Raw genomic sequence first — 15,153 nt, forward strand, 5'->3', positions numbered from 1 at the left:
TATATATATATATATATATATATATACTGTTGTACTATAACCTATACAGCTTATTAGTATTATTTGTAAACGCTGTTGTCAGCATAAAAATATTATGCAGATTAAAAAATGTAAATTAAATTATTTTTAAACTGGTCATATTCCTTAGCCTTTTTTCTAAACCAGCTTTGTTTATTCCTCGTGACTAGAAATGTTTATAAGGTAGCGCTAAGAAATATTTTGTAAACTCTAGCAGCACCTGGTGGGTGGATATCGAACAGCAGACGGGGTTTGTTCATGATTATTAGAAATTAAATAACTTAAAGGAATCCCAGCATTTGTGAATTATATCAACTGATGCATTAGGTATCCACATTGTTAGGCCCTGCAAAGTTCACTTGGAGGTATGAAATGCTCAATAAATAAATGTAAGCTGACCCAAAAACATCCGGAACTATGTCTCCGACGTTGAACTGTACGGAACCAAATTAGAGTTACACCTGGAATGCTAGCCATTGTAGCTCTAGCCTCACCGGTGTCATTCGGCTGTCTCTTTGGAAGCACTACAGTTTTGTTCTCCAGTGCAGAGCTGAATGACAGTAATTGGGCTGTCCATGTGCCATTGTTGGGTAAAAAATCTCATCAACTGAGGCGCTAAAAATGAGAGAAAGGTGAGTAGACTGGCTGCTAAGGCAACCCCTTGTCAAAATAAGTAGCTGGCTAACTTGAAAGCTAGATTCAACGATGCTAGCAGCCACTAGGCTAACTCGTCTGCTGCTAATTCTGTAGGAGTTCACATTTCTGATCAGAACAGTGTCTCGGCTGAGTTGACAGCTCGTCGTGACTGACAAACAGACTTGCGTGAATTTGATATTTAACTAGTTGTTTGTGAACGATTCTCTAAATGCAGTTTTTTTTTACTCGGACGGCACCAGCTTTCATAATGTCGCTTCCTTGTGGGTGGGGTCGAGACATGTTTTATATATATATATATATATATATATATATATCCGTGTGCTATTTACAGTATGCACCTAGTTACAATGAAGTTAACTCATCACAGGGCGTTTTTGCGAACCTTTTACACATTGCACATGATTTAAACCTGGGATTAAATCTGCTTGTTTGTTTCAGAACATGGATGTTTATAGTTTCCTCTGACACTGATCAAATCAAATGTTTTGGGAGTGTTTAGTGGGCTAAATAATTAAACCTTTTACAGGTGGTGTTATTGTTTGAGGGGATATTTTGAATAATTATTTATTTATGTTATTGCTTCTGTATCTCAAAGCGGTATAAATGCAAGTTCTTGTTGCGTTCCAGAAACGTCATCATCTGAGTCAAATATTGTTTTTGTTGTCATTTTTTGGAAGTATTTCTTTCTTTAGACTTGTTGAGTATCGCTTGAATACTTGATCTAATTAAATGAGATGACTGATCTTTTTTTAACTAAATTTTATCACCATTTTAGTCTAATTACACAAGAGAAAATGTTCACATGGCAGTATTTTAACCATATACACCTCATCTTGTCATCAACTGTTTCCATAGATGCTACTCTAATACTGTATTTGACTAAGTGCATTTTGATGTATATACATCTATAGATCTTGTGTACTTTCATTTAGATTAACACAGTGGCACTATGTGGGCTATTTGTTTTTAATCTGGTCAGATCTGTATGTTAAAGGAGTTTTTTTTTTTTTTTTTTAAGACATTTTTTTTCAGAACGTGATTCAAAACAAAAGCAACAAAATCTGATTAAATTATAATTATTTGGTTTTTTTTTATAGTTTTTTTTTTTACTTCCAACATACACCACTATGTTTTTAGGTAGTCCCAATAAAAGGGAAACTGAGAAACTCTACCAGTGGATATTAAGCAGGTGTAGACAACATTTTAAAAAACTCTGATTGAATTTCGATTTACTTGTGTCAGCTTTACAATATCCTTGATGACTGGACTAACTCTTCATTATCAGTTTAATCATTTATTTTCAATTTTATAGTTTGGAAATTGGAAATACATAAAAATAATGAATATATGAATTACTGTGTGCTATTACAGGATATATTGTTGTAAACCAGTTATTTTGAATATCAGTTGTGTTTTCTGTGTTATGATCATTAAAGGTGAGTCATTCAAAATATCTATTGATTTTACCCCACTTACATTTCCTTTTTTGTTTTCTGTTTTATGCAGATTGTGTGTTTTGTGACTCAGCTCTTGTGCAGCCATGGAGAAGCCCTGGAGGCTGTGGGGGGCTATAGAGCGTTGCACTCTGACTTTGGTGTCTTGGTCCTGGGGTGCCTGTCGGGTCTCTCTTTTGGCCCTCATCCTCACTTTCCACATATATGGAGGTTTTTTCCTCCTTGCTCTCATCCTAGCATCTGTGGCGGGCATCCTCTATAAATTCCAGGATGTTCTTTTATACTTTCCCAACCAGCCCGCCTCCTCTCGCCTTTACGTTCCCATGCCAACAGGAATTCCACATGAGAATGTGTACATTCGCACCAAGGACGGTGTGAAGCTCAACCTCATCTTGCTTCGTTATACAGGAGGGGATACCCTTCCTGGAGTCACTTCTGCAAATCAAAGCAGCTCCAATTCCTCTTCTCCACCTACAATCCTTTACTTCCATGGGAATGCAGGTAATATCGGTCACAGGGTGCCAAACGCACTTCTGATGCTGGTTAATTTAAAAGCAAATGTAGTGCTGGTGGACTACCGTGGCTATGGAAAAAGTGAGGGAGAGCCCAGTGAGGATGGGCTGTACCTGGACGCTGAGGCCACACTAGACTATGTTATGACCCGGCCTGACCTGGACAAGACAAAGGTGGTACTCTTTGGCCGCTCATTAGGAGGTGCTGTGGCTGTTCGCTTGGCATCAGTCAACCCTCACCGTGTAGCAGCCATTATTGTTGAAAATACCTTCCTCAGCATCCCCCATATGGCTGCAACACTGTTCTCCTTTTTGCCCGTGCGTCTGCTGCCCTTATGGTGCTACAGGAACCAGTTCCTGTCCTATCGCCACGTGGCATTGTGCCGCATGCCCTTGCTGTTCGTGTCGGGTCTGTCAGACCAGCTCATCCCACCTGTTATGATGAAGCAACTGTATGAGCTGTCTCCTGCACGGACTAAACGCCTGGCGATCTTTCCAGAAGGCACACACAATGATACGTGGCAGTGTCAGGGCTACTTCTCTGCTTTGGAGCAGTTCATGAAAGATCTGCTGAAGAGCCATGCTCATGAGGAGGGAGCTCAGTCCTCAGCCAGTGTCACCATTATCTGATCAGTCTAAAGCAACTGTGTCTACAGAATATGGATGTGGTGGAGAGACCCGATTGATTTGTGAAAGGAATGTATGTTTTTGTTTGGGTTTTATTTAATTTCACTCTTTCTACCTTTTATGTAAATTTATTACGCTAAAATATTTTCACAGTTTCAAGGTTTGAAGAGATGGTATGAACACCCTGAATTTTTGCTGTGTGCAATTGTGAACGCATGTATTTAAGACTTTTTTTTTTAATGAAGCCACGCTTATACCACAAAACGTGTCACAATCATAGAATCACCATCAGTTGAAATTATTCCTAATCGATCAGTTTTATAGTATTAAAACCATAAAGTTTTAATATTTAAGATTAAATTGAATGTTACTCAAATGGAAATTACACGTAGCAGTGTCTGATTTTGTAAATTGAAATGATATTTAGAAGTGTAAATATAGAGCTTTATTGTTAAATTGCATTTTTTTTGTGTTCAGGTTTATTCATCAATTTCTTTACATGAGCTAAAACTTTCTAAGCAATACATTAAAGAGTGAGAGTATGTTCTTTATTCACCCTCTTCTATGACGACAAACCACACTGTCATGTTTGTGCAGCAGCTCGGCATCTTCTAGCATTATCCTTCTAAAATTTATGCTTGCCTTTAAATTTTTTCTGCTACGTTTGGGGGAAAAAAGATCTTGTTGCTTATTTATGTTCATATTGGTGAAATGAGGTGGTCAGATGATGTATTAGGAAAAAAAAAAAACACTTGATTGATTATTTCCTGTTAAAACTACTTCTGTTTTAAAATAAGGAGAGGCATCTCTCCTCTAGCACTGCATCAAAATGCAACTAGCACACAGAAGAGTTATTTTTAAATGAGCCGTAGTTGTTACTAAGCAACTTTGAAATACTGTTTCATAAAGAGGATTATTCACAAACTGGTTCAGGTCTGTCGTTATACAGTGCCATGTGTGCTGAAAGCGCTCGAAGTTGCTGCTGATCGCTGGGATCATCCTTGTGTTGACATTGGAACAAAATGATTTTGTTTTGTACTTACATGAGGCCGTGATGTGAATATATCTGCTAAAAGAAAAATCATTATTCCTATGTACTTCAGTTACTAAAATGAAAATGTGAAAAACTGTACTTTGAATTGACAGCTCGTGTTTGTTACAGTTCGTTTCAGATGTGTTTTGGTTTATAAACAAAGTGTGAACTTTTACACTCATCACTTCATGAGAAGCGTTTCCAGAAATGGCCTTTCACCACATAAACACTGTATGGTCACATCAGTGATGCGTTAGGACATCATGGGAAATGAAATAAGAATACTTCTGTCATTAAAAAAATTAAGTTTTTTTATCAAATGTTGTGATTTATCTTCAGCATCGCCGTTAACTGGAGGATTATTTCTCCCCCCTCATGCTTCTGTGGCTAAATGACTATTCTCACTTGGGGGGTGGGAGCATTTAATGAGCTAATGACCCTTTTCTGCATGTCTTCCAGAGACAGAGCAAAGCCTGATGATTAAAACTCTATTGTCTGCTCTTTGCTTTTTAAATACAGCACGGTGCACTGCAGTGGTTTGAAAGCCATTTGAATTCATTCAACACATTTCAGCCATATTGGAAAACAATTGACAGCTTCGAGAAGTCTCATTTTCATTACAGTTAAAAACTCTTGAAGCCACTATGAATGTGAAAGGTGGCCCTAAATCTCCATGCATTAAGATTGTGATCAGTGTTACCTGTTTTAAAAAAAAATATTATTTATGTAACTTTTTCCACTGATTCCCCAGATTCATTTTGTAACGTATTCAATCCACATGCTGCATTCAACTTTGTAAATATTTACTAATTTGTTCCACTAATGTGGTTTTATGAGTTTATGCTGTTGATTTGAATTGCACAATTTCTACATTGATTTTAAAAAAAAAAAAAACCTTTAGGAACAGGTCTTTCACTTAGCGTCATTGGTTTAAACGTGTATTATTTTGCTGACAGGCCTGAAACAAATTGAATGAGCTTTCCTCATCAAATGTGTTCCTGATCACACACTGATGATGAAAAGAAAACTGAATGTCTTTTTAAATATGAACACAATGCACTGTGCATCATATGTTTATGTTCATGTGAACAGATCGGATTGGAAATGTTAATATTTTACATTTATAAGTTGCTTTTCTTCAGGCTCACGTGGCTGCATTGAGTCTCCTGTAGTGTGCACAGTGTTGAAATGCTCGGTGTACATATTTGATTGAGGATTTATAACTTAAACCATAAATCATGTGAATGAGATGATTTTTAACATTGGTACTGATTTTCCATCTCAAGTTTTTTTTTTTTCTATTTAAAATCTCTGTCCACTTCTTTTGTAAACACACATTTTCACTTTCTATTTTCTGTATTGGTGACTTGCAATAAATTGATACATCCTTTCATGTTTGCTTGTTTTGTTGCTCACTGCAATTATGTTGCCTGTAGTTTAAGTTAGTTGCACCTATTGTTAAAGAAACACAAACAACAAAAATGTGCTTCATGTCGATTAAACCGTTTATAAAACGTCTAAACAATTCTTGAACCTGATAGCTTGAATAATATGAAGAGACATGCACATGTTAAACAACCCATTCCTTTATTTATACTCTACAGATCTGGGAATGTATAGCAACTACAGATTTTTGAATGTGTTCTGTGGAAAAAAATCAAAAATATTTAAAACAGTAAAAAAAAAATGTATGGCACTTTATGTAAACTATTTCATAAGCCACACCAGTTTCATATTAAACAGTTGTTTTGGCAGAAACAGAGACGAGTTGTTTTGAAACGGCTTTGATAACACTTCATCCACACTCACTACGACTAGCCGTTAGCTCATCGTTCCATCAGATCCAATGATTGTGGTAAAGAGGTGAAAAAGAGAGTCCAGGCAGGATGGAGTGGATGGAGAAAAGTTTCAGGGTGATTTGTGACAAAAGGGTGTCGTCAAAGGAAAAGTTTACAAGACAGTGGTGAGACCAGCTATGTTGTATGGTCTGGAGACAGAGACATGGACAAAAAGACAGGAGCAAGAACTGGAAGTGGCAGAAATGAAGATGTTGAGGTTCTCCTTAGGAGTGACAAGGATGGATAAGATTAGGAATGATGTCATCAGAGGTACAGCACAGGTTGAAGAACTGGGAGATAAAGTTAAAGAGGCCAGACTGAGATGGTTTGGACATGTCCAGAGGAGGGACAGTGGGTATACTGGTAGAAGGATGTTAGAAATGCAGCTGTCAGGGAAAAGACAAAGAGGAGATATATGGATGCAGTTAAAGAGGACATGGAGGTAGTTGGAGTGAGGACAGAGTGAGGTGGAGGAGGATGACTCGCTGTGAAGACCCCCGAAGAGGGAAAAGCCGAAAGAAGAAGAATTTTCTAGGTGTTGACTCTTGTTGATTCACATTGCACTTTTCTGCAGTGAGTTCAAATATTCATTTTCTACATTGTAATTAGTGAGTCCATGCTTAGAAGAATGGTCATCTGACACCATGATATGGAGGGGCACAAGTTGGACTGAAAACCCAGCATGTCCCAAAAACATCACATGGCACTTCCAATAAGTGAGTTTTGCTGACTTCAGTTCCCAACAATAAGAGAAGGCAGAAACATTTGGTTTATCCATACGTTTATTCTTTTTCTTTATCCACTTCTCCTTTCCGAGTCAGAAATACAGTATTTGGAAACTTTAGGAACTGCGGCGCCAATAAGCCTGCAGTCTGAGAGTGAAATGCTCTGTTAGGAAAATATGGAACAATAAGAGCTTGACTATAAGATGGAGCTAGGTTGTTGAGAGCTTTGTAGGTTAGAAGTACGATTTTGAATTCAATTCTGAATTGGACACAAGTGTTAGCGATCTTCACAGAATTACTTACGACCTGAATTATGGTTTTAATGGCTGCATTTTTACAAATAGCATTTATGTCCATATTTCAACAGTTCAACACTATTTATTGTTTGACTCCTCTACATTTTTTTGCCTTTAGTCATAGGGGACAAATCCATATGTGACCTTGATGATAGCTAATGTTGTTATAATTCAATAATGCCCTGACAAAATGTGGTTCTAAAACACTGATACTCATTATTTCATGACAAGCAGCCACTAATGCACCTTCAGCAGATCACAGCCTGAATACTTTCATTTTTACTAAAGCCAGCTAAACCTTGGACTTGCATGACCTCAGGACGCATGTCCATGCTCTTCCTGTCCATTTAAGATGACCTCACATTCAGAGAGCTCAGTAATGTTTCCATGTAGTGATGATATATGATTTTCTTCTTGTGTGGTTCAGTTTCAGCAGGGAATTGTGTTGAATGGATTTAATTTTTAAAGGTTTTGTGACAGATTGTCATGCAGGACCAACTGAGAGTTTAAACTATTCTTCAACACAGTCCTTTTTTCAATATCATACCCTTTAGGTGTTTCAAAGACAAGCTTGTAGTTCATTTAAACATTTTGTTTAGACTAATTGATAAAGTATTGATAATTTCCCTCTCTATAATTTATTATTTGTTACTTGCATCAAAAATAGTATGTTTTCTAAATGTTTATGCCAATTACTGGATATCCAAAAACATTCCTGAGTAATGTTTAGGTTAAAACATGAATCATATTCTACATTCATAATCTCGTATCATTTTTAAAGCAACATTGCCTAAAAATGGTTTATATAATTTGTGTAAATAGGCATGACCTCACAATTTTTATTCTCAAAATGAATTTGGTTTGAACTGGGGAGCTGCTTGACGATGAAGCAAGTTTTGCACTTCCTTCTTTTAGTCAAAGTCAGCCATTAATACGAAAATGTATCAGTTTTCTTTGTTTGTATGCGTCAAATATTTAGCATATTTTATTGTCAAATCATGACAAGTCTCTATGCTTACATGAACTATTTGGTGTGGAAAAGCTGAAGTGTGTTTGATGAAAAGAGAGGTTTGCTCCGTCCGCTGCTGGTCAGACAGGAAGCTGTTAGTGTGGTTAGCTAAGAGGAACAACACAAGGGAAGCTGTTTTTCTTTTTTCTTCTTTGAACTGCGCACTCTCTAAGACTTAATCTCTGAGCAATCGAAGGACAAAAACGAGAGTTAAGGAAATCAGTCTTTGTTCTAGAAGGGAATCCAGCTCCTGTAAGGCTCGAGGCTCTTGGGAAACCTTGATGACAAAAGAAAAACTTCTACCCCACGTCAGTGAGAAGAGAAAAGGATTAAGAGTTTGGACATGAGACCGGTTATGCTGCCATTGTGAGATTTTTCTGGATTTAATGTTCCCATGTGATGGCAGTTTTAGCAGGCATGAAGTCAGGAACCGGACAAGACACACATGAAAAAAGGTTATCCTGGCCTGTTTTCCTGCTGACTCTAGCTGCTGTCACCTCCTCATCTTTATCAGCGTTGTCCTTGTACCAATTAGTGGCTCTTAGAGCTGAAGTAGAGGTGCTCAAATCAGAAATCACTCGCAGGAGAGAAGGACAAGAGGCCAGGCAAAGAGGTCAGGTGAGTAAACACTCGTACAGAGATACAGACCATAACAAATGAGACACAGAAGATGTTGTACCTTCCATTGTGTTTTAAGGAGTGTGTCATGTCTGTGCAGACTGAAAGTATCAGTAGCAGGAGCAATGTCCAAGAGTCTCCTAGCTCTCAACATGCGTTCAACCAAATAAGGAAGAGGAGAACGTTGTTGGAGTCAGAGAGGTCAGGTAAGGCCCTTAACAGTAGACAAGTTGTTTTCTTTTTACTATTTCTTCCTTTGGTTTTACTACACTTTTGTTTTAGCAGCAAACATAATTTATTTGAGCATGTTTGCATGTTTCTCTTGGTAAATTTTCAAAACGGTTAAGGCTTAACTCATTAATGGTTTTCTCTGAACCATTGTAGAAACATCATCCACTTCAAACAAACGTATTGCCATTTGAGAAAACCTTTTCAGTTGTAGTGACGACCACTGGAAAAGGAAAGCATCCCCCATGGTAAAGCGCTTCAATTTTAGAACGTTATTGGTTGTAGGAATTTGCATATTTGTGGACTGTGTTCCCTGAGGTACACTGCGTGTGTGTGTGTGTGTGTGTGTGGGGGGGGGGGGGGGGGTGCTCAGTAATATGGGATTGGAGATTTGTTTATATGTGTCATTCATTCCCCATACACATGAGGCAAGGCTTTGGTTTGCATTGCTGGCAGTGAGTTGAACCTCTTCAGGGTGGGTGTTGAACCCAGCCAGGGCTGCCTGTTGTCACCAATTCTGTTCATAACTTTTATGGACATATCCAACAAAGTTCATTCAGGTCATCTGGATGGTTTATTTTTTGTTGAGAAGTTTCAGCCTTCATCCAAAGGACTTCATTGGGCTGAGGAGCCACAACAAACTGAGTCCCACAAGTAGCAATGCACACATGGTGGACCAATCAGTTTGCTGGTGGTTTATGGGGCCCCCCCTCCCCCATCGACTCCTCTGAGGCAGCCATAGCCAAAGTAATTCAAAACAATTAGCATGAACTTTGATGTTTTATGGACATCATTTCTCAGTGCAGCCATTCGGTGACCTCTGGATTCTTTCTCTGCTGTTTGTAGATAATGTGATTCTGTTGGTGTCATGGTGCCGTGATCTGCAGCTCGCACTAAAGTTGTCCCCAGCCAAATGTGAAGTGACTGGGCTCAGGTTTACCACTTTCAAATCTGAGGCCATGATCCTCAACTAGTAAAGGATGAAGCACCCTCTTGGCGTTGAAAGTGAGGTGCTACCTCAAGTGGAGGAGTTTCATTATCTCTGGGTTTTGTTCTCAAGTGAGGGAAGAATGAAATATGAAATTGACAGACATATTGCTGCAGCTTCTACAGTACTGTGTACGCTGTGTTGATCAATTGTGGTAAAGAGGGATCAAAGCTGCAAAGTAAAGTTCTATGATTACTGGTTGGTCAGTGCCTTGCTCAATGGCCCACAGTGGTGGGAAATGAGGGAGGCAGGTGTGGATGCTTCACCTTTTCTACCCAAATTTTGTAGTAATGATCAGGGGATTCAAACTGGTGACCCCTGCATCACAGGCTCACCTTCTCTAACCTCTGTGCCCCTACTTCCCCCACCTTACCTGCTGTAGACACAGAAACTAGTCGAACAGCCTTGGTTTAAAGAAACTGACCTTAGTTCTGGACAGGTTTATGAGCTACCAACTACAGACCCTTTCCAAAAAAAATTGAATATCATGGAAAAGTTGTTTAACTTCCATAATTCTATTCAAAAGGTTCATCTTTAATAGATGGTAGATTTAGGGACCACAATTTAAACAATTTCAAGTATTTATTTGTTTATTTTTACATAATTTGGGCTTCCAGCTCATGAAACCCACAAAAACAGGATTTCAAAAAATGTGAATACTGTGAAGAAATCAGCCCACACTACTTCTCTGCTTTTGGAAAAAAAAAGAAAAAATTAGGATCACAACAAATCAATCAAAATATGGTACTTTCAAAACGATATGTCAATCTTCAATACTTGGTTGGGAATCTCTTTGCCTTAATCGCTGCCTGGATGTGACGTGGCATTGAATCAATCAGCCTGTGGCATTGACTGGGAGTTATGGAAGCCCAGATGTCCTTGATGCTTGATGTCGGCTCTTCTTTCTTGTTGGGTCTGGTGCTCCTCATGTTCCTCTTGAGAATACTCCATAGATTCTCAATGGGGTTTAGGTCCAGCGAGTTGGCTGGCCAGTCAAGCACTGTGGCATGGGCAGGGGCCAGGTCCTGCTGGAAGATGACATCTGCATCTCCATACAGATCCTCAGCAGAAGGAATCATGAAGTCCTCTAAAACATTCTGGCAGACTGTTGCGATGACCTTGGATTTAAGAAAGCAGAGTTTACCAACACCTGCACCAGACATTGCACCCCAAATCATGACTGACTGTAGATAGTTCACACTGGACCTCAAGCAGTATGGGCTATGTTCTTCACCCTTCTTCCTCCAAACCCTTGGACCTTGATTTCTGAATGAAAGACACACTTTACTTTCATGGGAAAAGAGGACCGAGGAACCCAGCAGTTGTAGCCCATCTCCCGGATGCGTCTGAATGTGGTGATTTTTGAAGCTGTGACTCCACTCTGTGATTCCACTGTTTCTGGATCTTTGCCAGATTCTGGAATCTTCTCTGTATGATAATCCACTGAAGCCCACGGTCATCTCTTTTCCTGGTGCATCTTCTCCTGCAACATTTTGCCCTTCCACTAGACTTTCCATTGATATGCTTGGACACAGCACTCTCTGAACAGCCAGCCTCCTTAGCTATGAACTTTTGTGGCTTACCCATCCTATGGAGGGCATCAATGATGGTCTTCTGGCCAGTTATGTCTGCAGTCTTCCCTGTATCGAACCGAAATGAGGCAATTCAATGACACCTGGGGAAACCTGTGCAGGTGCTTTGAGTTTAGTAGATGATTATTGTGTCACAGTCAGTTTAAAACATTCATGCCCTGCAACATTTGGGCTGATGTCTCCACAGTATTCTAATTTTATGAAATCCTGTTTTTGTGGGTTTCCTGAGCAGGAAGCCCAAATTATGTAAAAATAAACAAATAAATACTTAATCCATTTTCTTCACCCGCTTATTCCATTTTGGGTCACGGGGGTCGCTGGTGCCCATGTCCAGCAATCGCTGTGCGAGGGGCGGGGTACACCCTGGACGGGTCGCAAGTCCATCACAGGGCCACATAGAGACAAACGAGACAAACAACCATTCACTCTCTCACTCACACCTAGGGACAATTTAGAGTTACCAATCAGCCTAACATGCATGTTTTTGGTCTGTGGGAGGAAACCGGAGCACCCGGAGAAAACCCACGCATGCACGGAGAGAACATGCAAACTCCACCCAGAAAGGCCCCTGGACCGGGGTTTGAACTTGCTTGCTGAGAGGCAGCAGTTCTACCAGTTGCGCCACCGTGCTGCCCAAATAAATACTTGACATTGTTTAAGTTGTGGGCCCTGAATCTACCATCTATTAAAGATAAACTTTTTGAATGTAATTATGGAACTTAAACAACTTTTCCATGATATTCTAATTTTTTTTGAAAGGGTCTAATTTGAGTCAGACTGAAACAAAAAGTGAATTGTCACCAACCATAAAATAACTTGTCTCTAAAATTGTGTACCTGTAGCATTGCATGCAAATGCAATTTTCAAAACTTTGTCACCACTGTCATTTACCCATTACTCATGTATTTGCATAGAAATCTACAGTTATGTGTTAACATAAATACAGTACATGTAGCAGCAGCAGCAAGCTGCAGCACTTGAGATGCAGCCTAGGACACTTCACAGGAATTTATTTAAACCTAAATAATGGTGTTATGTAAAACTGACGGCAATGTAACTTATAAAAAAGTGTTTTAATGAAACCACTGTGAAATTTTAGATGTTGCAGTAGTTTGAATTGAACTGAGTGGAATAGAGGCCATTTAAACAACAACAGGCAACATATTTTTAATTTTAGTCTTTCTACAGAAGCCCACTTCAAAACATCTTAACTAATCTAAAATAATGTACATGTATTTTTTTATTTTGTCTATCTTCATGTTTCAACATTTCAGAGTATATTATTCTGTTCCAATTTGATTACCGGTACTTTTATTTAACTTGGAATTCAATTTTGATATAACAAACAAAAATTGGAATTATATTGTATTTCCTGTTGTCATATAATTTTTTTAACACTACTGATAATTTTTGTACAGTGGGTCTTAAATAATTTAATCAGTGAGCTGCTGTTGTCAACTTTTGAATACTCCATCCATCCATCCATCCATCCATCCATCCATCCATCCATCCATCCATCATCTTTACACACTACTTCCTTTTCTGGTCGTGGGAGTCACTGGTGAGGTGCCCATATCCAGCAGTCATTGTGCAAGAGACAGGGGACACACTGGACAGGTTTCCAGTCCATCACAGGGACACATGGAGACAAATGAGACAAACAATCATTCACTCTCTCCCTCACACCTAGAGACAATTTAGAGTTACCAATCAGTCTAACATGCATGTTTTTGGTCTGTGGGAGGAAACCGGAGTACCCAGAGAAAACCCACGCATGAACGGAGAGAACATGCAAACTCCACCCAGAATGGCCGGGATTCAAACCGGCAACTTTCTTGGTGAGAGGCGGCAGCTCTACCAGCGGCCCACCGTGCTGCTCCTTTTGAATTTTTATGTTCAAATATTGACTTATCTAGCTATTTTTGAAGTGCTTTAAATTATTAAGCGTTCTAATAATAACATTTTATTATTATTTTATTATTCCCAAAACAAGCAAACACAAAAAATAAAGTTGCTAATCAGACGTTTAGCTTTACTGCATTTACAAGTTAACTTAAGTCACCATGTCGTACTGTAGGTATAGGCATGACATTCAAAGGAATCATTTTCTTTCCTAAATAAATAATCTCACTACAAACAAATAAACCTTTTTTTTTTTTTCCCGCAGCTTCTCAGTCCTGCCTGCAGCTGTTGGCAAACAATATCAGAAAACCCTTCATCAAAGGTACAGTGTGCATAACTATATTTAGTTTGTATTTATAGTTGAGCTATTTCTATCGCTGAACTTTTAATGTTTAAAGTTTTAATCTCTTTAATCTCTTTTAATCTCTGGGCATATACCCAGAGATGCACATCTATTTACCTTTAAAATTAAAGGAACGTACTTTCATGATTTTTGATGATTTTATATGTTTTTGAAACCAGATCTTATCTTTGATCAGATCTCCCCTCAGGCCCATACACCGGCATCCCCTGGCAGGCTGGACTGAGGAGAGGCTCCGCTCTGGAGGCAGATGGTGACCGCATTGTAGTCAGAGAGGAGGGCTTCTACTTTGTGTACAGTCAGGTTGGCTGGTTTTTCTGTCATAGCATTACTTTTCCACATGGGGCTGCTGCTACTCTTAGCAAACATACACATTTACTCCTCTCCAAACAAAAGTCTTAACAAGAAATAGTTTTTTGACTTTGACGAAAAGTACATTAAAAATGACAGCATGCAATATGTGAATATTTAATTACATAATATAGCAAATGCTCTCACAACTATTCATGTTCCATTGTAATACTGATTGTATCCAGGTCTACTACATGGACAGCACCTTTACAATGGGCCACGTGGTGATCCGATGGAAAAAGTATGTTGTAGGAAACGAAGAACCGGACGTGCAACTGTTCCGCTGCATCCAAAGCATGAACCCTACGTACTCGTTCAACACCTGCTACACAGGAGGTGAGTCTGCATCACTTTTGCCCAGCAGTGACAAACTATGAAGCATCAGCTGTTAAAGAGGAGTCTGTGGAATGAGTCTGAAATTGTGTCTGTCCTAAAAATATATATAGTTTTTTTTAATGCTGAAAATAACAAATAGTGTTTAATCATTTGAATTCCTCAGGGATTGTGAAGCTGGAAAGGGGAGACTTCTTGGAGCTTCTGATCCCCCGCTCTGTGGCCAACATATCCCTGGAAGGAGATTCTACCTTTCTGGGTGCTTTCAAACTGGCTTAACGTGTGTCATGTCACACTGGAGCAAATGGATGTTGTTGCATGAAAGAAACTGCCGTATAGTTGAAGGAGCGGTAGCCGCACAGCAGTTCTGGTGGTCTTGAGATAAAAATACAGGAAGCAGCTATTCCTTATCTGGCAGAATGACAAGACCATGTGCCTCTAATCTTGTATTGCCTGTACATGAGGGTTTTTTTATCTTCTTGCTTTATGATATTCATTTGCATTACATTTTTAGGACAAAGTACTGCTAAAATCATCATAATCAAAATGTTTTCTTAATTTAACCACAAAAATCTAATATTTTAATTTCCTTTCATTGTAAATCACCAGTA

The 15,153-nt window shown here is 38.9% G+C and overlaps 2 protein-coding genes across 2 annotated transcripts; both read left to right on the forward strand.

Annotated features, from left to right (window-relative positions):
- Positions 1-476: 476 nt before the first annotated feature.
- On the forward strand, positions 477-3,332 carry abhd13 (abhydrolase domain containing 13). Its single transcript, XM_037686507.1, has 2 exons — positions 477-650; positions 2,182-3,332. Exon 2 carries the CDS (start codon positions 2,216-2,218, stop codon positions 3,269-3,271), a length of 1,056 nt encoding a protein of 351 aa, XP_037542435.1. The 5' UTR covers positions 477-650; positions 2,182-2,215; the 3' UTR covers positions 3,272-3,332.
- A 5,167-nt stretch (positions 3,333-8,499) lies between these two features.
- On the forward strand, positions 8,500-14,821 carry tnfsf13b (TNF superfamily member 13b). The gene is made up of 6 exons (XM_037686508.1): positions 8,500-8,787; positions 8,888-8,993; positions 13,763-13,819; positions 14,037-14,161; positions 14,395-14,545; positions 14,709-14,821. The coding sequence occupies exons 1-6, from the start codon at positions 8,569-8,571 to the stop codon at positions 14,819-14,821; spliced, it is 771 nt and encodes a 256-aa protein (XP_037542436.1). The 5' UTR covers positions 8,500-8,568.
- Positions 14,822-15,153: the final 332 nt, after the last annotated feature.

The sequence above is a fragment of the Nematolebias whitei genome, chromosome 13, assembly GCF_014905685.2.
Source record: "Nematolebias whitei isolate Nwh7 chromosome 13, NemWhi1, whole genome shotgun sequence".
In the NCBI taxonomy this organism is placed as follows: Eukaryota; Metazoa; Chordata; class Actinopteri; order Cyprinodontiformes; family Rivulidae; genus Nematolebias; species Nematolebias whitei.